Source organism: Poecilia mexicana, unplaced genomic scaffold (genome assembly GCF_051168715.1).
Source record: "Poecilia mexicana isolate PSO_F unplaced genomic scaffold, ASM5116871v1 scaffold_9, whole genome shotgun sequence".
Taxonomy (NCBI): Eukaryota; Metazoa; Chordata; class Actinopteri; order Cyprinodontiformes; family Poeciliidae; genus Poecilia; species Poecilia mexicana.
Window position 1 is genome coordinate 16,272,302 of NW_028263378.1, and position 22,837 is coordinate 16,295,138.

Below are 22,837 nucleotides of genomic sequence, written 5' to 3' on the forward strand. Positions count from 1 at the left end.
GAAATGACATGCTAGGAAACACCTTCAAAGCTAAGGGAAGTTTAGACAGAGGCTAACAAAGGAAGTGACCAACTGTTGCTTGTTGCCATTTTGTCCTGCTAACTCCTAAAGGTAGCATGAAAAAATAGACCGGCTGTATTTTGGTATTAATAAATGGAATTCATGAATTCAACTCACTGACTCTTCTTCAACCTCATACATCAAGAACTTAACGTGGGGAACGGATACATTTTCCACACAGCCTTGAGAAGATTGTAAAGTGAAGCGCATTCAATAGTTAAGGACAGATTCACAAGATGTAGACAGCAGTAGAAGTTAATGCTTCAAGAGTCTCCAGTCATATATGTGGGTACTCAAGACGTGGACTATCATGTGTCCAAAAGAAGAAAAGCATATAAGCCCACTCCTGACAGAAGCATCATGTCTAGTCTGAGCAGAAAAGGCACTAGACTGTTGCTCACTGATCCAAAGTCCTCTGTTTAGATGAAGGCAGAGTTTGAAATTCATTTGAAAATTTAGGCTTCAGATTCTGGAGGAAGAGTTGAGAGGCAAAGAATCCAAGATGCTTGAAGTTCAGTGTGAAGTTCCCAGAGGCAGTTATCATTTTGGGGTGCCAAGTCATCTGCTGGGGTTGGTCCACTGTGTTTACTTAAATCCAAAGTCATAATGTCCTATTCTGACAAGCTCGATGGAGATAATTTCACTTTCCAGCAGGACTTGGCATTGGTATCACTGCTAAAAATAGCAATACCTGCTTAAATAATCAAAATGCGACTGACCTAAACTCCAAAGAGAAACTTCTGAGTATTGTCAACAAAACGATAAGAGACACAAGAACCAACAATGCAGACAAGTGAAACGTCCCTATTAGAGCAACATGGACTTCCTCAACACCTTAGCAGAACCACAGGCTGGTAACCTCGATGCCGTGTGTCATTTATACTGTAATTTATGCAAAAAGAAGCACTGAATGCCTTTACTGTATAGTATAGGGCATATTTTTCATTAGATTGACATCTCTGCATTGAATTTTTTTTCTTGTGTAATATTCAAACTTTCTTAAAAACTAAATTTTGTGTTTCCATTAACAGGGATCCAGAATCCTCCAATTTGAAGAAAACAGACGCTTGAAATATATCATTCTTTGTGTAATGAATCTTTGTGATAGATGAGTTTTCATTCTTGAATTAAATCACTGAAACTGATAAGCTTATTGATTATATTCAGTGACGTGCACCTTTGTTTTTTTCTTTATCTTTGTCATCTTCTATTGTGGATTATTGGCCTTGTATCTCAAAGTAAATCCTAATGCGTCATATCTGTACTTGTGCCTTTTCACCATCCTGAATATGACATATCCAAAAGGAAGACTCAATAATATTGCTGCCTCTCTGGTTTTGAGTCCTACAAACACAGCTTTCATGCTGTCCGACCCGGTTACAGACCTGATGTATGAGTCGTGTTACATTCGGAGACCCGGCCTGAAATGTTTAGCCTTCAGGCTGATGTGTGAAAACATAACTCTGTTGGATCTCAAGTTGCTGTTGCTTCTATCGGCTTCCTCCTTTCTACACAGGATTAGACTAGGAAGTGGTTGGATGAGCATGTGTGGAATTTCAGAGTCTGTTACAGCGCAGAGTCAAATAAACCTCATGAAAAATCAGCTCAGTTAAGCAGGAGGCCACGGGGTATTTTTCCAGCCATTACGATAAAGAGTCCTTTTCTCCAGGGTCTGCTCCACCACGGACACGAGAAGGGGTGGAGGAAGCTCTCGGGGTCACATGACTGTGCACCGGTTCCTCTGTAGCGCCCCCTGCAGACGGGTGGAGGTATGGTTCTGGCGCATGCCCCGTGCCACGGCGATGCCCAGCAGCTCCTTGAAGAGCAGGACCACATGCCAGTTAAACTTGGCAGAGCACTCCACGTAGCCACACTTCCACGTCTTCTTCACCAGGACTGACACGGCCCTGCGGGGCATGAAGCGCTGCCTCTGCAGATCCCGCTTGTTACCCACCACTAGGATTGGCACCTCGCTGCTGCTGCCTTCCCTGAAGGAGAATGTGAAGTGGGGAAAAAAAGGAGGGGTTGGTTTCAAAAGGCACAGCCATCAGCTTGATGTTTGTCAAACCTGTTGTCACTGTGTAGTGTGTGTGTGTCCGTGTGCGTGTGCGTGTGTGTGTGCCCATCTTCTGAGGTGTGTGGGGGTGGACAGGAAGAGTGGCGCGCACATTGGCTCAAGGGGCCTCCCTCTGTAGTAGGCGGTTTACAGTGTTACTGGGTATGAAAACATATGGCAAGCAATGAAGTACATTTGGGCCTTAGGATGCAGTTCCAGTCAGACGTTTGAATCGACTCATCTTCAGCGTAGGGGTCATGTACATTTTCAAGCTTAAATTATTTATTTAAGGTAATTGTTTTAGGGTAAAATGATTATCCAACATAGAGCTTCTATGAACTTTAAGAACAACATTTAGAGGTTTTAATATATTTTAGCAAGTTGCAGACAGATTTCAATGCCATGCACAAATCTGGCGATGAATTTGAGCACAGACTTGGTGTTTAAGCACAATCTAAAACCTCTTGGTTTCCTTTAGGGATCTTTGTCTTGCTGGAACTCCCAGATGTGAAAACATTCAATTATTTGATCCAAATTATTGGATTATTATCCATAAACCGGAAGCTGCTTGAAGTGAATCCAGTTTGACATCTTCATAGACTGAAAGGATGCAAAACAAAAATAAAATTCATGCTCTAAAATGGACTCTTTTAAGACTGGTTAAAAATTGAAAAAATACATTTTCCCCAAATGTCTTCCTAGTTCAATTGTCAAACTAGAAAGAAATGAAACTATTTGACATGAGTGAGATGGTAAATATAAAGCTTTTAAACCTAAAAACAACGCACCAGCTGTCAAGCACAGTGGTCGCAGCACCACACTGTTTAGAGCTGTTTCGTTGACAGTGGTTTTATTCCATTTCACAAAGTGCCTGGAAGACTATCTCCAAGGTGAGGTGAGGTTCCAACAGCACAAAGATCCCAAAACACAAAATGAAAACTAGTTTTGGAATGGATAAACCAGGATAGACCTTCTCAAACGGCCATGACCTCAACCATAATGAAAATGTACAGGTTATGATTAAAAGTCAGGTCCATGCCAATAAGCGAACTCAATCATTTCTGATGAGAACAGTGGTCAAATACCAAACCAGGATCATGTCACAAGATTGTTGATGACTGCAAAATAAACCCCAAAACACCTGGTTTCTCTGGTTTTGTATTGTACACTCCTCAACCCAATCCCAAGACCCTGAAGGTTGACACAAGTATTCACATTTTGTGCTGGATAGTCATAACCACATTGTAGGTTGACTGGAATAAAACAGGAGCACCAAACAAAGAATAAAGTAGACATTTTCAGGCCACTCGCCTTGAAAAGTTAGACTCTGGTTAAGGTTTAATATCATTTTCATGTTATTTTTCTGTGAGGCATTCACGGTGTCATGATGACCCCATTGTGGCAAAGGCAGAAAAGCTTTCTGTCTTTTCATATTATTGCACAGCTAAGATGCACAATCTTGACCACTTGCATCAACCATCACACACAGCTGAGATCAGATGTAGCAAGACAGTAACTTTTTCATTTTGGACTCTAAAAACAAAAGATAACATCTGCAAGAGAAGAGCTTAAAGAACAACAACAACAAAAAAAAAACTCTTTAAGATGTACTTCTCTTTGCAAGAAAGCACCAAAAAGAACAAACTGATAAGAAAGATTGTTATCTGGGCAGTCTTGCTGACTTTCAATGTCACTGGGCCCATAGTAATCTCAAGGGATTTTTCTTTCACTTTTCAATGTTTTTCTGTTTCACTTTTCAGTAAAATGCCTGTTTATTTTCCTCCTGGCCCTGTTCAATCTTTTTTTTACATCTTTAAGCTCATCTTGTAACCTGGCTACGATCCAGCAGCACAAAAGGCAAATACTCGTAATATTTTCCCCAATCTTTAAATTTGGATCAATGTTTCGCACAAAAAAAAAAACAAACAAGACAAATAAACCCCAAATTATAGTAATTCATGCTGAAGATTACTGCATGTAAATGTCGGACCAAAGCTGGATTTTATAAATCTGAGTCCTGCAGCACAACCCAAGAACCTGTGTTGTAGGCTCTCAGGTCGAAACATTATCACTAGAATCTTGTTGCTGGCTTAGGGACCCTTTGTGTCAGTCAAATAATTAAAATAGAGATTACTTAGAATAAATTTTATTTCAATGCAATAAAATCCTTTTGCATTGCTTTAGCTGGAGCTACACATTTTATTCAAGTTAACAAACGGATTTGGAGAATTAGTGGAGTGAAATCCTCTGCAAGCTTTTAAATCAGATAATAAATCTTCTGCTTAAATGACTGCAAGGATTATGCAGAGGTAAAATCTTGCAAAAACTGATGAATTATTAATTTATCTTTTCTTCTATTAATGAGTAAAGATCTTTTTGTCCCGAATTAGGTGTAAATCTCTGACAATGATTCGCATGTGAGTGCATATTTCCACACCTGCTTTCACAGATCAATAGCTTGACAGAGAGCATTGCATAAAAAAGAGACAGATGCACAGTTCATTTTTCAAGCCCTGAGGCAGTGCTCAGTAATCTCACATAAACTAAAAATCATCTCACAAAATCATTGATTTCTCAGAGGGAGAGAAACAATCTACGTGGAAGTGTTTGGATTCATGTCTTCTTATGAAAACCATGTGGGAAGGGACCTAGCGCCATCAGATGCTTCGGTGAACTAAAGGAAGGCTTCATGCTAGAGGGCAGCAGAAACAAGAGAGGAAATTCAGCGTTGCTCTGGTTTTCAGCAGATTTTTGTAGAGTCAGATCATTTCAACCCAACATTTTGTTCTTTTGGAGCTACAGAGAGAGAAACCCTCTATACCTCCATTATTCATGAACTCCACACCGGGTTGGTCCCCGCCTGGTGCTTGGCGAGTCTCTTTCATTCTGACATGGGATCTGTGTCCTGTGAAAACACGCCTCTCCTGCTTGGGATTCCTCTGACATACACCCTGCACGTTGCCTATAATGGGTTTCTGTCTCCCACTATAAACATGGAGGGGAGGATGGACTTTGTGTTGGCAGCTTGGTCATGTACTACACGGCAAACAAATGAAGTCCCTCTCTATATGGAAATATATTCAGGTGTGCCAGTGTTGTGGATAACAAAGCATGTTTTCTTCTGATCCTTGATGTTCAGCCCTTTAGCCTCACGTATGTTGACACAAAGCCGTTCAGGAGACTTTGGATCTGTATTTTATCACCCTGGTTTTCACCCGTTGTTCCCTTCATGTGAAATAAAAGCAGAAATATCCCCCACATAATCTTCAAAGTGCTGGTTTTGCCTTAGACAGCACTCGTGGAGAAGCGCTGCATCAAATGTCAAAACAAAGTGGCTCAGTTTTCAAGGAGGATGGTGCTAAATTAAAAGATACCACCACAGAAAGAGTAAACATATATCTGTTGCAACTGTTACACTAAAAAGCTTTGTTGCTGGCGCTTAATTGAGAGATGAGGCAGCTTTATTTAAGCAATGAAGTGAAAAGGATGTAGATCAGAAAGGGAGGGGAAACGTGTGAGTGTACCTGTTCTCCACTATCTGCTGTCTGATCATTTTCACGTATTCAAAGCTCTCCACACAACAGATGTCGTACACCAGGATGTAAGCGTTGGCGTTGCGGACGCCTCTGCAGCGCAGATCCAACCATTCCTGAATGACAGAGAAAAACACAAAAATGTGTCCAAAATTGATTTAAGAAAAAAACAACTTAAATTATAAAGTTTTATATGTTAGAATAAAAAAAATTACACACATATTTTGTCAGCTAGTTGATGCTGTTTCTTTGGTTTAAATTTGTTTTTGTCATGATTGTATTGGTGGTGGAGGCGCGGGACCCAAGTTGTTGTGAGAAATGATGATTTTAATAATAAACAGGAAGGTGAACAGAAATCCAGGTAGCACAGGTGAATGATAAGAACTCAAACACACTGGTAGCACTGGGAAGGTACACGGCTAATGACACAACAAGCACATCAGGGAAACACAGATACAGATTCTTGATTTTCTCAAAAAATTTGGTTTGAATTATATGAAAATCCTTTAGATAAACCTGTCAGACACAAAATGCACCGAATTCAGAGAATGACCCAGGTGGGATTAAATACACAGGGAAGACAATCAAAGGGACGATGGGACAACACGGAACTACCAAATCCTCACAGTTTTAGCCAGTGGTGGTGGCGGCTTTACGCTAATGCGCTAATAACAAAGCTAATTTAACTTCTAGCATTTTTGCTATAGCTTTGAAAGCCTCTAGCACACCTAGCTTCCCGTAAATTCATTTTCTGGATAAATTCTGAAACGTTAATTGACTTGGATGTTTTGTAAATATTAAGTCGACTGACGTTTGACAAATATGTTGACAGTTTGGTTTTCTACTTAAGTCCTTTTAACTTGGAAGTTAAATGCTCTTATTTTGTAGTCTGCTTCCGTAATGGTTCGGTGTCCACTCTCACAATAAACTTTATTGAGCAAGTGGGATTTACACAACAAACAAACAGCCTCTGCGCTGTAACACATCCCCACTGCATGATGCTGCCACCACTATGTCTCACCACGGATATAGAGTGTTTATGACAATGTGCTTTATTAGTTTTCAACCAGACATTCATTTCCCTCCTACTTCACACTACTTTAAGTAACTTCAGGTAGATTGCTGATTGATGTGGTTTGAAGATCTGAGCTTTGTTTGAGCTTTGATCTGAGCTTTGTACTGAAAAATATTGAAATGACTCAGAAAATTTCTTTGTTTGAGTTGTAAAAGCCGTGCATTATTGTTGTTGCAGCACCTCTCAGAGAATGCGGTTCACATACTTACACAACAGAGTGATTACAGTGGGCAGCTAACTGAACAGCACTGCGCGTTCCTGTTATATTCTAAAAGCTCTTTGGCTCTTTATCACATTTTGGATGCCTCTGCTGCAGAGAAAGTGAGCAGTGAATGAATTCCTGACGCTGACATGACTCCCTGAGCTTCGCCTTCTTCATGTAAAGTCATTTGGTGATCACCGAGAAGAAATCGCCGCTCGGTCTCCTAGCTACACACATTCAAGGACGATGACCGATGTTAGACAGAACTAATCACTCTGAGTCAGTTAAAGGAAGAAAAAGCAACAGTTTTACTGTTTTCACTGCTATATCAGAATTTGTTCTCCATGGTACATTCAGCTTTAATGTCTTGTTTGATAATGGTGAGTTTCAACATGCAATTAAAAGCAACAAAAACATTGTGATCCTCCTCACTTCTGTTCATGGTGAGTTTCCTAAAACTCTCATAAGTGTTGTGTTAAACCACGCCAGCAGCCTCAACCGGCAGCCAATGAATTCATAAATATTTGATCTGATAAAAGAGGGAGCCAGAAACTTGAAGGAGAGGGGAAAGGGATCTTCTGGAGGAAAAAAAAAACAGATGCTGAAAATAAAAAATAAAAAACAAGGATAAGCCTGAGAGAATGCTGAAAAGATGAAAAAGGCAGAAGGATCAAGGGATGAACAAGACAGAGAGTCACCACCAGCTCTGCTTTAATAGCGGCTTGGCTTTCTGAGACTGCCGTGGGCTCAGATGAAACTCATCTATGTTTAATTTAGCTTACCATGCTGTGGAGACAGTGGAAACCGTACAGGAAACAATCATTTCAGCTACTCTAATACAATTACTGGAAAGGAGTTTTAGGATTTCATCAGTCAGCATGGTGGTGCCGTGGTTAGCAGCACTGTTGGCAGTAATCTGATTGGGCGGTCCAAATCTCAGCCTTTCTGTGCCTGTTCCCTCTGTGCAAGCACAGGTCTGTCCAGTTTCCTTCCACCGACCAATGACATGCATGTTAGGTTAACTGGCCTCTAAAAATGCATTTAGAAATGACATTATGAATGAATGCGTGGTTGTTTGCCCTGGAGTGTCTCTGTGTTGCCCTGGGATTTACAGTCGGCTCGTGCAGAGTGCACCCCATCTCCTCCCCAGTGACCGCTGGAAACAGGCACCAGCTGCTCTGTGAACCTGCTGCAAGCATGAAGCAAGCACAGAAAATGGGCGAATGGATTTCATCACTGAGCAAGTGTTTTAGTTTTCTGTTTTCAACACCAATTTCACAATATTTTACTCACAATTATATTCCATGTAAGGTTCAATTTTGTTATTTACATTGCAGGTCAACAAAATTGTTCAGAAAAACAGGAAAACGTTTGCTTCTGAGCTTTTTCCATGCAGCAAATGTATTATTAATGGAAAAATGTGTTCCTTTAGAGTCTGATGATTTTATTATGGGTGACACTGGTCAGCATTTTTATGCTCTCGATAGAAAAATGATTTTTTAATTCTGCACATTGTTCCCACTGTTCAATTAAACAGAAAAATTAATTAAGAAAAACTGGAAGCACTGGAAGTGTTGGGAACGTTGGTCTGTCTCACATCTTTGGAAGATCCAGATCTGGGTTTTCCAGCTAGTCAAAGGGAACAATTCCTCCTAATAGCCGATCTGTGAGAGACTATGAAGCAAAACTGACTCAGCATGTCATAACAACAAAGTTTTTTAAAACAGCAAAGTCTTAGCAAGTGGTACTATTTTTACTCCAACAAGTTTGATGTGAAGAGACACAGCAGGGAAGCTTTGATCAACTTATTCTTGGTGTATAAAAGCTTTCAGGGTTGCCTCTTTGTAAGTGTTTTGAAAGGTAACTGATTGGTAAGAAAAAGTTACTTCTACTTGATTTGCGGCGATACTTTGCATGTTTTTCTAATCCTCTTTGTGAAATCTCTCCCCTCATGTACAAACTCCTCAGCTTATTGTAAAAGTTTTCTGCTGGATTTAAGTCCAGGGCCCAAGATGGGCATGGAAGAAATGATGTCATTATTCTCCTGTTAAAAGAGAAAATACTGACCAATTTAGATGATGAGTTTTGTAGAGATTATTTAAAATCTCCAGGCATTTTCAGTGAGTAAGCAAGGTTCCCAGTGACTGTATCTAACAGAGGGCATGAAACACGTTTTTCTCATAAGCAGCATTCACTTTGCTTAATACCGCTCCCACCTTGAGCATTTATCTCTGAAAGTTTGCTTTAAGTTTCTCCATCTCTATAGAATTCAGCAAGCTCCACATGTTTGTTTTTTCTAACATGTAAGTGGATCCTAATGACTTGGTAACTCTATGCTGCAGTTCTCTAACATTGAGTTGGAGGAATCCTTTTACATTGGGATGTGGTTCTAATGCTGCAATGACACACATTTGTCCCTGGTGGAGTCAGGAGGGGTGCCTATCTCCAGCGATAAGACAAAGAACCATACACACACACTCAAGAAGAATATAGAGATTTATTTATTGCCAATTAACCTGACAGTCATGTTTTTGGACTGTGGAAGGAAGCCAGAGTACCCAGAGAGAACCCACGCATGGACAGGGAGAACATGCAAACTCCATGCAGAAAGACCCCGGGCCGGGAATCGAATCCAGAACCTTCTTGCTGCAAGGCAACAGGGCTACCAACTGCACCACTGTGTGGCAATAAGTCTGGAAGCAAAGAGTGAAAGAGTGGAGAGCGGAGAGAGATTATAATCCATTCATGATCACAGTTTCTGCTGAAACCCTGCCTTGATTGTGAAAGCTGCTCAGATTAAATGTGTTTTAATGGTTGCTGACTGATACACTTTAATTCATGTCAGATTATTCAACCTTTTTTTGTTGTATAGTATTGGCTTTTCAAAACATTGGTTTTTCAAAATATCAAAATGCAGACTGCCTGACATACTATAAACGATAAGCTGATACGACCAACACGTGTGGCACTAAAACACAAATTGATTTGATTTTTGATTGATGCTGCTCTCTGTAGCTTTGCTCCTTTCCACCAGAACTTGAATTCAAAAAGGAGAAATTTAATCACACACAAAAATGTCCTTTTCATGCCAGCATGCTGCTCATCCCACGTATGCAGCTGATAATTTATGACAGCGGAAGATAAGGGAAAAGGCGATGATCAGCGTGGTGATGTTACTGATAATGTCGGCACGCTGATGAGAATGAATTTGCCTTCAACGGGCCTGGAAGAAGTTATTTATGGGTCCGTGTCAACAGGAAGAAACAGTCTCACATGAGTGGGATGGTAATGAGGCTGATGAGGCGTGGAGGAGAGATGTACGGAACGACTGCAGGCAAAACGGGGAAGAGGACGGTGAGAAAACAGGTGTAAATATGACGACTTCTCTTTCCAAGACATCCAGCACCATTAAGAAGTGACTCAGGGTAGATGGCAGACATTACTGCTGCCATCTGCCCCCCTGCTGACCTTGGGACCCTAAAAGAGCACAAATTCACACAGACTAGGTTAACAAATCGATCAGTTCCATGAAAAACCTAGATATTTGTCAAGCTATAAAATAACCATTTGTAGCTAACTTAAAAATATTCAGCTGCTTGTGTCTGAGTCGGTGAAATATTCTACTGCAATTCACTGTAGACAGTTTAACAAGTAATAGATCTATGTTTTTTTTCTCAGGGCAGATTCTGAAGAAATCCTCCTCAAATCAATTTTTTTCTTCTTTTGTTCTGATGTCAGAGCTGAAACATACTTAGATGGTCAGTTTAATGTTCCCATGGAGACATAATCTTTTCCACTTTATAATACACAATACGTGCTCAGCAAAGCTCCTACTGGTGACAAATATTTTGTACAAGACTTTCAAACAGACGACTCTCCAAACTTGAATGAACAGTCTCTAAATGGACAATATTTGTATAGTCTTTGCTCTCCTGCCCATTTTGAGTATTTCAGCAGAAATGCAACATTGTTCTCACCTTGTTTTTCCAAATAAAATATGTGTTTGTCTTCTTTAAGCTTGTTGTTGTTATTAATTAGTAGCAGAGCGGAGGACCGGGATGCAAGCAAGAAAGTAATTTATTCAAGAAAGGTTAACAAACTTACAGAAGGAGGAAACACAAAAGACGATTAAATCAATTCAAGAAGACAAGAGGAAACAGTAGATATTATTGGACAACAAGAGGATCCGACAAGGAAAGACTAAAAACTGGGGGATGAATTGCTCAGTAGGTGGTTAGTGGAAATTAGGCATGTCTACTGAAATACTGACTAGCAAACACAAAGTGATACATAGGGATGTTTGGATGATACATCAGATGTTTGTTTTGCATCAGACGCTATGCCAAGTCCATTCATTGTCCAAGCTGCTTATCCTTGCAGGGTTATGGGGAAGTGGTGCCTATCTTCAGCGGTCATTGGGCAAGGCACATTCACATTCAGATTTTTTGGTAGGAAGCCAGAGTACCCAGAGAGAAACAATGCACACACAAGGATAACATGCAGACTTCATGCAGAGAAACCACAGGCCAGGAGTCAAACCCAGAACCTTCTTGTTGCAAAGCAAAAGTTCTAACACTGTGTAGCCCACACCAAGTCCAGCTATGATTATTATGTTCCTGCAAAGAGTGTTGCTTCTCTCCACAGGCCCAACATGCTCAGCATCTGTCAGTGACTGTGTTTCAATGTGTCGTAAAAACACATCTGGAGATCCCAAAAGCCTTTGCCAGCAGCTGAGAGAGTTCTACTGGAGCTGATGTGACCGTCTCTCTATCCTAGCCACACACTGCATTGCCTTTACTGTTCTTCTAGCCAAAGTGATGAATATCCAGGTTGTTTCTGTTTTCTTTTTTTACTCTAAAATATTCCTTCAAAATAATTTTTTTCCTGAATTTATGTATCTGAACAGGACCATAAAAACCTATTTCCTTGACGATTTACCAAATAGATGATAAGTCATTAAGGCTTATTTACCTGAAAGTTAACACTAGAAGTTTTTTTTTTTTTTTCCCCTATAATCTTTAGCAAACTGGTAGATGTTGATTATTCCAATAAGTTATAATCCAAATAGAATATAATTATTTTCTCTTTTTTTGAGTGCTTTGCTTAATGTGTTGAAAATGTCAAAAACTCTTCTTCAGACGAGTTCACTTTATTGACATGTCATGAGGCTAATTTAACTTTTGTGACTCTTTCAGGACGGAGTTCCTGCTAATGCCTTTTAATAGTAGCAGCTAAATCATTTGAGACAGATGCTCTTATGGCTACATTTTGGAAACCAGTGAGAACACCTGAAGTGGGCAGAAGAGAAACAAGGCTGTAACACAGGGGTTCTCAAACTTTTTCCTGTGAGGGCCACATAACTTTTCCTTTCTCTGCTGGGGGCCGGAGTCAGTTTGCAACAGAGAAAGTGTGACAATTGCAGGAGTGCCTAAATGTAAAAATGTATTGTTTTCTAGAAAGCACAATCAAATAACCCTCTCTGGGTTCTTCACAGAAAAAATCCAGGAAATAACACTATTTATGAATTAAATACCAGTATATGAAAAAAAATCTAAATGTTCTCAGGTATTGTTCAGGGAGCCGGACCAAATGTGGAGGCGGGCCGGATCCGGCCCGCGGGCCGTAGTTTGGGGACCACTGCTGTAACAGAAAGGTTAGAATTAGGAGGAGCAAAAATAACCTGCTGTTCAATCAATATAATCCTTTATTGCCTCATTAGTCACCTGTAAAATAAGTTGTGTTAAATGTGAGAATCACCACAAATTGGTGCAGCAATGGTCGACAACGTGTTGCTGAACAAAAATGTATTTCTGCTCGTGGCCTCGTGTAACCTCACGTCGGCTCTGAGGTCCCACCGTAACTTTATCAGAATCCAAAGCTATTTCAATCCCCATTTTGTTGCGTTTCTCAGGTAAACAGTGCACATTTTCCTGCCCTTAGCAACGCATATCATCACAGCTCAATCCCAATTGAGGCAGCTGAAGATATGAGATGCGCACGGCGGCCGCTTTCAGTCGCAGCCTCACATCTCGTGGCCTAAAAATAGCAGCTTGTGTTCTCATCTCGTATCTCTTTGTCATCCAAATCCTGGTTTTAAATGCGGAGGCGGGGCTTGAGAGAGCAATACTAAGTCTGCAGAGCCAAGCAAGAAGCAGAGCAAATAAACAAAAACCAAGTGCTGGAGCGTGTACATAAGTCGAAACATCAGGATGTGTGCGTGTGCCGCCGATGTGCGTACGAGAGAGCGTTGAGCATGCTTGTGGGAGGAGAGTGTGCGGAGTGTGTGACAGCAAAGTGTGGCCCCGCTGTCTGCATCCTTCCAATCGGCCTTCTTACCAGTGCGGGGAAAAAGAGCATCTCATCCTTCGCTCCTCAAAACCCAAACAGAACGTGTCTCCCTGACAACAGCGGGCCCTGGTCAGTTTCCAGCATGCAAAGACAAAAGCTGTTGCATCTCCGAGTATCAGGACGGGCGAAGAAGAAGAAGAAGAAGAAGAAAAGTGGCCCTTAATGGTATGTGTGTTTGTGATGGATAATGCTGGAGCACCGGGTGTATGGTGGTGAGAAAAGGCTGATGAGCAATTAGAGACGTGTCATGCAAAGGCCACAGCGTCTGACTAGCACATAAAATCTATTACAGGCCCCACAGGTGAAATTTCAATTAATCAATGATGACCTATAGCTGGAGAATCATTAAAGACGGCAGGATATATCACTCCTCAGTGTCTTTGCCTCTTTGGAGACGGAGGAAAATGTTTTTTTCGGAGTTCTATGATGTGTTACAGAAAGCTGAAGGGATCTTGGATCTGTTTTAAAAACCTTGACTCTCTGCTTCCCTCTTGTTCAGGCTGAAACTGCTGGAATAAAATAGTTTGAAAGGATTGGTTTGAAGCTGCTGTCAGGATTGTAAACCTGGGATCAGTCTGGCTTTGTCCACAGCTTATGTAATCCACTTATCATCTTCAGTCTCATTCATTTACATGACTTTCTCTTTTAGCACATGCAGGATGGGAATATACTTATTTAATGCTTTAAAAGAAAAGTGCCTGGGCTTGTGCTCAATGAAAAACACAATAATAAAGTACTTTGCACAAGTATCCACAACCACCAACTGCAAAGGATTTTATGTGATAAAGCGAAACCATGTAACACACATGTGTCAAACTCAAGGCCCGCAGGCCACATGTGGCCCGCAATGTCATTTTATGTGCCCCCCCAGCATTTAATAGGCCGATGATTGACTTAAAATAGGTCAAACTACATCTCCCACAATGCATTCCGATTGTTAACAGCCAACATTACGGCTTCCCGCCACTAGAGAGCAGCAGAGTCACCTCAAGCTGCTTATTGATTTTCCCAGCGAATAAAACTGAAACATCCACAAGCTAACATCAAAACGTCCAAGAAAAGAAAAATCGATTTACAAGTAAGACTGTGAATGAAGATGTGTGTGAGTTGGTGTCAGGGCGGCAGGTCGCGCTAGACGTTATCTTGACCGACAACATAAAAAAAATCGGTCATGTACTATTTCTATCCGTGAAATTACAATCATATTAACATCAACTATTTAGTCTCATTTTATGCGGTAATATTCACCGTGAATCCAGATCCCATCACAAATTAAACAGATAAATGCATCTACATTTTTCTCGTAGTGACAAAAACCACCCCACTAACTTTTAATGAATTAAATTAAACGACTTCACTTAAATTAGCATCACTTCACCCGCTGGGGCCTGAACGCACTTCCTCCTGGTCCCCATCTGCAGAAAAATCTGCGCTAATTCATCAGTCAGTTGGATCTGTCTGCTCCAAACAGATCAACCGAACTCTGTGAGTGTTTTACCCTGCGCGGTCCGGTGTGCGCTTTTACAAGGATTGATTGATTGATTGATTTATTTATTTGTTTATTCATTCATTTATTTATTTATTTATTTAGCTAGCGTGGTTTCGCTTCTCCGAAACGGACAGATGTTACGTCTGCAGCTCCTCCAGAGCGCCGCTCTCCTGGGTAACTTGCACCAAGAAGGCTCCATTTGTTGAATCCGCTGGATGAGTTTCTCCCAGCGGTTTCTAAGTCTTCGCAGCGGCGGAGCCGCTTCCGCAGTGGTTGAGCAGCGGACTGCGCATGTTACAGTCTAATTAACTTTTGCACCGTCATTTATTTCCTCAAGATAAACTGCCGGCTCCTCAAATGGATTAACACAACGTTGCATTCTCTTTAGTTTTCTCTGGTCTGGAATGGAGACTTGAATTTAACGCTCCATTTCAACCAAAGGTTTGTAATGCGCTTCCTAACCAGACGCTCCAAAGCGTCCGGTCCATAACTCTTCAACACGCTGTCAGCTCCCGGTCAGAGAGACGCATTTAGTTCAGAGTCCATGAGATGATATTCAGAAAGGATTTTTTTTTAATTAATAGATTTCAGTTGCCTCTGAGACTAAATCTTTGCATAAAGTCTATAATGTCTGCCCATGTGACTTGTTTTTATTATTTGTTTGCTTACCTTTAAACACTGATTTAAATATTGTAACTTTTAAACTGAGCAGTAATTTTACATCCATGGAAACTCAATTGTAATATTTAAAACTTCAATACATAAAATCAGTTATTTAACAATATGAGGTGGTGTTTAATTTATTTTTATCATTGTATTTTTATACATTTGTGCCAGGGGTGCCCAAGTCTAGTTTTCCAGAGCTACCATCTGGAGCTTTAGATGCGTTCCTTCTCTAACACACCTGGACCATTGACTCATTATAAGCCTCTACAGAACTGAATGAGGGAAGTCAACCTTTTGTCTGGGGTGTGTGTTAGCAGGGATGCACTCCTGATTTGTACCGTCAACAAGGTACAAGGTACAAATCGGAAGGGCCACTTCCAATATGCTGAAGTGGCCCTCGGTGAAATTGAGTTTGACACCCCTGATGTAACACATAATTATGAAGTGGAAGAAAAGGTTTTACAAATGACATAATTTAAATGAGCCAGTATTTTAAGTTCATCTGCTTCCACTGCGATAACGTCTCATAACATTTCACAGAGCAACACGTGGCTCTTTGGGCGTTCCTTAATGACTCTTAGAAACCTTGAAAAATAATACAGCACCAACTAGATGCGGGTTTAAGCAGTTTTCAACATTTGTCGATGAAAATATTGAGGACACTAAATGTAATTCATACATTCGATTTATTTTTCTTGCTGTTGGGTTGGAAAATACAGTATGTTCTTTGTCCCAATAATCTTCCACTCATATCAACATTTCATAGAACACGCTGCATCAAAAGTGGACACAGAAGGGACTGAGGTTATGAATGGCTCTTTGGAGTGTAAAGTGACCCTTGACCTCAGCAATCAGACTGGGTCCAGACTCTGAAGGAGCAGCAGAGATTTGCAGCTCAGACGAGAGAAACGGTTCCCAGGAAAACTATTAGTCCGGAACTGCACAAAACTTTCCTTTATGAGAGAGTGGCAAAACAAAAGTTCAGAGGTAAATGTTGTTTTCTGGTGTTAGAAGGACAGACCAGCTGGTCAGAGTTAACGGGAAAATGGACAGAACTAAATCAGGACAATCCTGGAAGAAAACCTGTCAGATTCAATGATTCAAGACTGAGACTTGAAAGCTAATGTTCACACATGCTCTCCATCTAATCTGGATCCACATCCAACTTCATCCATTCTAACGTTGCCCTGGGCAAAAAAAACACACCTCTGTTCACTAGACACACTGTAACATTGTAACATCTCCTTGACGTCTCCAACAACTTGTCAGCAGAAACGCTCTCTGGCCCGCCCAAGACGACGCCTGGTCCTGGCGTTATAGGTCATCACTGGTCACACTGATGTAATCAGTTTCAAATGGCCTGATGTGACACTCGGGCGCCTCTCACCTCCCTTAAATGCGCCAGGAGTTGAGTGGCGCTCATCATCCTGTACACAAGGAAGCAGTCATCAGTGTGGGACGTGGCCAAAGGACGTCCACTTCGGAGACTCTTCCAGTCTCTCTCTCTCTCTGGCACTCTGTGGCACTCTAGGCTCAGCTGTCACTTCCATCTGAGATGATGTCAAAACGTGAACAGCATGATGAGGAGGTCTGCTTAAACAGCAGCTCCGATTGAATCAGGGAATGTATTAGTCGATTTATGGATCAAACACCTGTTGTCAGTTTCACTGTTCATTGTTAGAGAGCAGCAAGTTGTGTGAAAAGTACTGAAAATTTTGAATCGTTGCACATTAAGTTACAGTAGTACATTTTAGGATCATCCCAACGTTTCCCCCAAAAGCCGAATCTCCCTACTTTTTTCTGGGTAGTGTATTTTTATATGAAATGGAGCAAATTCTGGAAAGCTGCTGATGGATTAATGCTCTGCATGGAGCTATGAACCCATCTGCAGCAACACAGACAAACCAGAAACTTCTCCTGGTGGAAACATAGTCACACCACTCTGTCTGTGGGAAGCATGGCAGCTTGCAAATGAAAGCAGAAACTATTGGATATTAAAACTTTGCTGAGCTGTCTCATGCAAAGAGTTACGAAACAGAAGACAAGGATTATCGTAAAAAAAAAAACTTCTTTTGCATCCTTTCAGCTTTTAGATAACTTGTGAATCTCTTCACAGATGGGTACATATTCCAACTGCTTCCACAAAAGTCCAAACAACACAACGTGTTACATAAAGAGCTCTAATTTCTGCGTAGTTCACACAGTGAGCATTTAGAGAGATAACTGAGAAACTGTCCAGAGAGGAGCAAGAGAGGAGGGAGAGGAGAGCATCGTCAGTGGGTGGAAGTCATGGAGATATGGCACAAAGAAAGAAAGAACAAAAAAACAAAACAATAAGAGACAGAACAAGACAAGACCCATCATGCTGAATGCTCTATCAAGCTTAAATCCATCTGACACCGCATCCTATGGCCGCACTGTGACAGCTGTCCTCCAGAAGCTGTCAGCAGCAAACAGGCATTCTGCGACGCAAACAGTCTGTGAAACCATCTCAGTAAAATAAGAGAAATCCAGGGGCTACAGCAAGCATGAAAGTCTGGTCGAAACTGGGTCACATGTACCCTTTTAAATACAATCTGAGATGATGAGAAAAACCGCCAGGCTGCATCAGCACGGAGGCGTACTGACTCAACGCATCCTTCAGCTTATTCATCACAAATTTCAGAGGACAGATTACTCCTCGCTCGGTCACTGTTACTCTGATGGTGTCCATTAAGCTCTTTGGAAACTGTCTAATTGACTGCAGCCACTCAGCCCTCCATCGGTGGCCTATTCCCTGCAGTATTGTAACTGGGAACGGTGCTTTAATTCAATTTGCTACATGCTGCGAGTAAATTTCAATCGCTGTTCTTTGTGCTGCTTCAGTATACCCGCGGCCCCTGATTCGGGTAACGCGTCTCCGCTGATGGGGTCAATGCAGACAGACACAGTGACTCAGACATGCTGCCCAGTCGGTGCTCAGAGGACATCAAGGATGTGAGGACAAGCAGGACACAACAGGAGCAGAGAGCAGACGTTCCGGGTCCGTTCCTCTGCAAATATAAGGCCCCACCGATCTGTCTGACAAAAACTGTGACAGTGGCACTCACTTGATCTTCTCAAAAGCAACCCGGTAACACTGATACACCACAAGCTTGTTGGCGCGACTCAACCTTTAGGGACAGTTTAACCCCAACAGCCTCGTCTCATCGTCTTATTCCTGCTTTCTGTCCACATCCACCTTCGTGTTCTTCGAGCGGCAACGTTTAGCAGAACGAATCGTTGTAAAATGTCCCTGTTGGTGACACACGGGGGACATTTGACCTCTTATCACCTTTTGATGAAACATTAGGTGTGGAAGAAAAGCTGTAATTGTGACAGGCGGATTGCTCAGGGCCCCTCCGCCAGCCCACACGCCGCCAGCTGCTCGTTTGTTGACTCCCACCCTGTCAGATAACCCACAGCTTTTCTTGCAGGAGCTAACAGTGAAGCTGGGAAAAAAGAGGACATTTTCTGCCGCAGTAATTGCCAGGTCGGTGTGCTGACCTGGGAGATTTTCTCTGATGAAAGTCGTCGCAGACGAGAGTCGAACGCGCCCCTCAAACGACGCAGACGGGATGTGACGTTCGGCGCAAGGTTAAGACATACTTGACTGGCTATTATTAGAGAGAGCTAATGATATGTCCACATCCATGTGTAAAGTTAGGCAAGGTCACCTCTACAGTAGCTGGAAGTGTGTTGCCAATGTGTGTTTAACCTCTAAGACTTCAAAAAAAATAAAATAAAATCCACATCAACCCAATGAAATTGTAACCTAAATCTATTCACGTGTAATTTAATCTCACTCTAAATCCAGCTGTTCTATGAAGGCGTCAGAGGTTTGTTGGAGGACAAGCAGCATCACAGAGGAACACATCAGGCAGCTCAGATGTAAAGCAGTGGAGATGTTTAAAGCAGTATCAGGTTACGCAACAATATTCCACGCTCTCAATATCTGTCAGTGCACGAAAAGTCCTCATGTGAAAACGGAAAGAGTGTTGCACAACTGCAAGATGCAGCCACCCACCTACACTGATAAGTAGAGCACAATTCAGAGACACAGCCAAGAGGCTCATGGTCATTCTGGAGGATCTGCAGAGAACCGCAGCGAAGGTGGCAGAGCGCGTTGACGGCACAACGATCAGTAGCGCTCTCCAGATATTTGGCCTTAACGGTGGAGCGACAATGCTGGGAAAAAAAAAAAAAAAAAGCTCAAAGAAGTTTCATTTGCAGTGTTCCACGAGTCGTGTAGAGGACACAGCAAAGATGTTGAGACTTAAATCCAACTCTTTCACCTCACCGCCCCCCCACCCTGAGACATGGAGGTGGCAGCGTCACAGCAGAATCCATGGTGATGCTTCTCTTCTGTAGACACAGGCCATGCCAGAGTTGACAGGAACAAGGATGATGCTAAACTTCTGAAAATCACTAAAGAAATCTGTTTGATTCTTGAGACGTTGAGTTTTAGGGCCTGGTTCACCTTCTACCAAGGACAACGACCCTGAACAGCACAGCCACAGCTACAGTAAAACTGCTTATTAACACGTTGTGGCTCCATGATCCAGTCAAAGTCAAAATACAAGGTGCTGAATCAGGTGGGTTGAATGCAAATGCACGACACACTTTTCAGATTTTTTATTTGTAAACCGTTCTAGAAAACATACCCTTATTTTTTTTTTTTATCTCGATGTTTATGCGCCTTTTCTGTTTCTTGGTCTTTTAAGCAACATCCTAATGAGACAAAGTAAAGTTTGTGGTTGAAAATCGACAGTGAAAATTTTCAGGAGGTATTAAAGTTTTGCAAAGCACTGTATGTATGGAGAATAGCAAAGAAATGTCTGATTTTGACACATAAAGCGGGTTTCTCTCTGAGCTGTCTAAAGTCCTCCAAATTCCCTCTTTGTGTTTCCACACTAGAGGAACGGCAGCACAAAGACGGGATTTAAGACTTGGAGGATTGGTGCTCAGGATTTATTTTTTATTTATTTATTTTTTTTAAAGCCCAGTAAAACTAATTCAAGTTATTGAAACTTCACAATCTATGTTCTCACATTTTAATTATTTTTTATTTTCATCTAAGAACAAGTCCCAAACCATCACTGGAAGTAGTTGCAACAGGCAATATTTTAAATATGCTCATTTGAGTGATTGGCAACAGAAAAGAGAAACTTTGAAGGACACTCAGTTGCTTTTAACTTAGTGTTAAAGCAAAGCACAGAAAGATACCGAGAGCCTTCTCTCGCCGTATCCCTTCACTTCAACGTGTGTTCTGCTAACCAGAGGTAGCAGATGACCCCTGGCTGTAGATAAAAGCCCAGTCTGCTCTGTCTTTTCACAGAGTTTAAATAGATGCAGCAGCAACATCATATCATCAGCTCATCTGAATGCACCTGACTCTGAGAGCCAGAGTCAGAAATCGACCAAAGACAACCTCGTGATTGATTTTAAAAAATGTATAATTTCCTCATGAGGGGGTGTAGTTTACAAACTGATGCTCCAAGGCTTTAAGTCAGTCTCCATAGCAACTAGTAAAGGCATCTGATAGTGGAAAAAAAGGGATAAATAAGGTTCTTATTTTGTCATCTGGCTGCAGTAGCCAAGAGATGCTGATTAGTTAATCAAGATTTGAGTTAAAAACAGAGAGTGTGTGTGTGTGTGTGTGTGTGGGGGGGGGGGGGTTGCGTGTGCATGTGCGTGTGTGTCGCCTTGTTTTTAATACAGTTTAAGGACCATCTTCCTGACAAATACTACCTTGTAGGGACCAACTGTTCCTTATGGGGCCCATTCCAGGACCCCAAAAGAAGTGCTGCTGTTGTTGTGTTAGGGTTTGGGTTTAGGACTAAGGTGTGAATTGAGTTTAGATTAGGATTAGGGGTTAGGGACCCAATAGAAATGGTTAGAATAGGGTAAAGGTCAGGCAGCCGAAATGAATGAAAAATGAATGAGAATCAACGTGAAGCCCTTGTGAAAAAAAGAAAGACATACCGTGTTGGTGTGTGTATTTAATCATGGATTGTATGATCTATTTGTGCGAGGTTAAAGTAGAATCATTTCGGGGTTAAAAACATCTGCTTAAAGTGAGCCACATTACCTGACTGGCACTTGCTGGGAAGGAGGAGATTGGCGGGACGTCCAAAACCTTTAACTCATACATGTTCCCGTTCAGAATGACCGAGGGTCTGTACACATATCTGCTCCTGGTCGGCGTGTACGCCTCCGAGAAATCGTTATAGATGAACTGGCGGATTATAGAAGTTTTGCCCACTCCGGGAGCACCGATCACTGCGATACTCAGCGTCTCCACCATTCCTGGAGCCCGGATTCAGCACCATGGACAGCGACAGCGGCAGATGCGTACCGTCCAGTAAACACAGCTGGATTCCCCGCTGCTGCTGCTGCTGCTGCAGCCTCTAAATCACCTTAGGTAGCCTCGGCAGCGAGCGACAAAACCGACAAATCATCCAAAGCGAGGAAACTTCATCTCCCAGGTGGGAGCGACAAGAGATTGTCACCAATACAGACTCAAGCATGATCGCGCAAACGAAGGGAAAGGGGTCTTCGTCGCCTCTGAGAGAGAAACTCTTGTTGTTGTTTTTTGTGTTTTTTCAGGGGGCATCCCCGGAGAGGAAGCAGAAAAGTCCCTCCTTGCTGTCTCCACTCGGACATAATCTCATCCACGCTCGGCTCCGACCTTGCCAAGACGCGCAGGAGCTCTCCGCGCCTTCATTGATCGCCTCCTCTGCACCTCTCGCTCATTTTCCCCAGCGCTGCACCACCGCCTGCGCGCTCCTCCATGGCAGCGGGGCGGGGAGGGGGGAGGAAGGGAAGGCGCACGGCCGCGGGGACTCGTAAAGAGGCTCTCCACGTGTTCTGCAATGGCATCAAACCTCGGAGTCTTCTCGCCTTCCGCTGCACAAGGGAGGGAGGGGAACGATCATCACAGCCGACAGAGGTGCGTCTGCTGTAAAGGCATCTAGAGTGCGATCAGGAGCGCTGTGCGTCTGCCGTTGGAGAGACAGGAGCTCTCTCTCTCTCTCTCTCTCTCTCTCTCTCTCTCTCTCTCTCTCACTCCATCATCACTAATATCCCCTGCACTGCTCATCCAATAGGATCAGGTCGTGCGCAAAACGCGTGTGAAAGCGTGGTGTTCCCATAACGCCGCGGAATACACGGTAAAGGAGCAGGCCACACACACGCACGCACGCACACACACACACACACACACACACACACACACACACACACACACACACATCAACATCCAGCACCATACATCAACACGGTGTGGGGGTCATGCAGGCTGAACATCACATCTCTGGGTGACCTATTAGCTGCTGGATGGGGTCTGGAGGTAGGGCTCTCGGTCAATGCGTGGCATCAATCACAGCCT

General features: G+C 42.3%; 1 protein-coding gene across 1 annotated transcript; it reads right to left on the reverse strand.

The window, feature by feature from the left end:
- Positions 1-1,605: 1,605 nt before the first annotated feature.
- Positions 1,606-21,754, reverse strand: rasl10a (RAS-like, family 10, member A). The gene is made up of 3 exons (XM_015007917.2): positions 21,539-21,754; positions 5,641-5,765; positions 1,606-2,048 (listed from the first exon to the last, which is right to left on the reverse strand). Exons 1-3 carry the CDS (start codon positions 21,752-21,754, stop codon positions 1,778-1,780), a joined length of 612 nt encoding a protein of 203 aa, XP_014863403.1. The 3' UTR covers positions 1,606-1,777.
- Between the last annotated feature and the right edge of the window lie 1,083 nt (positions 21,755-22,837).

Bases quoted from the DNA above. Each gene is read 5' to 3' on its own strand.
- rasl10a (XM_015007917.2), bottom strand. From the start codon at position 21,754: ATGGTGGAGACGCTGAGTATCGCAGTGATCGGTGCTCCCGGAGTGGGC. The intron at 5,766-21,538 runs GTAATGTGGCTC...TCTGTCATTCAG, and splicing joins TCCCAGCAAGTGCCAGTCAG to GAATGGTTGGATCTGCGCTG. The intron at 2,049-5,640 runs GTACACTCACAC...ATTCTCCTTCAG, and splicing joins CAGCAGATAGTGGAGAACAG to GGAAGGCAGCAGCAGCGAGG.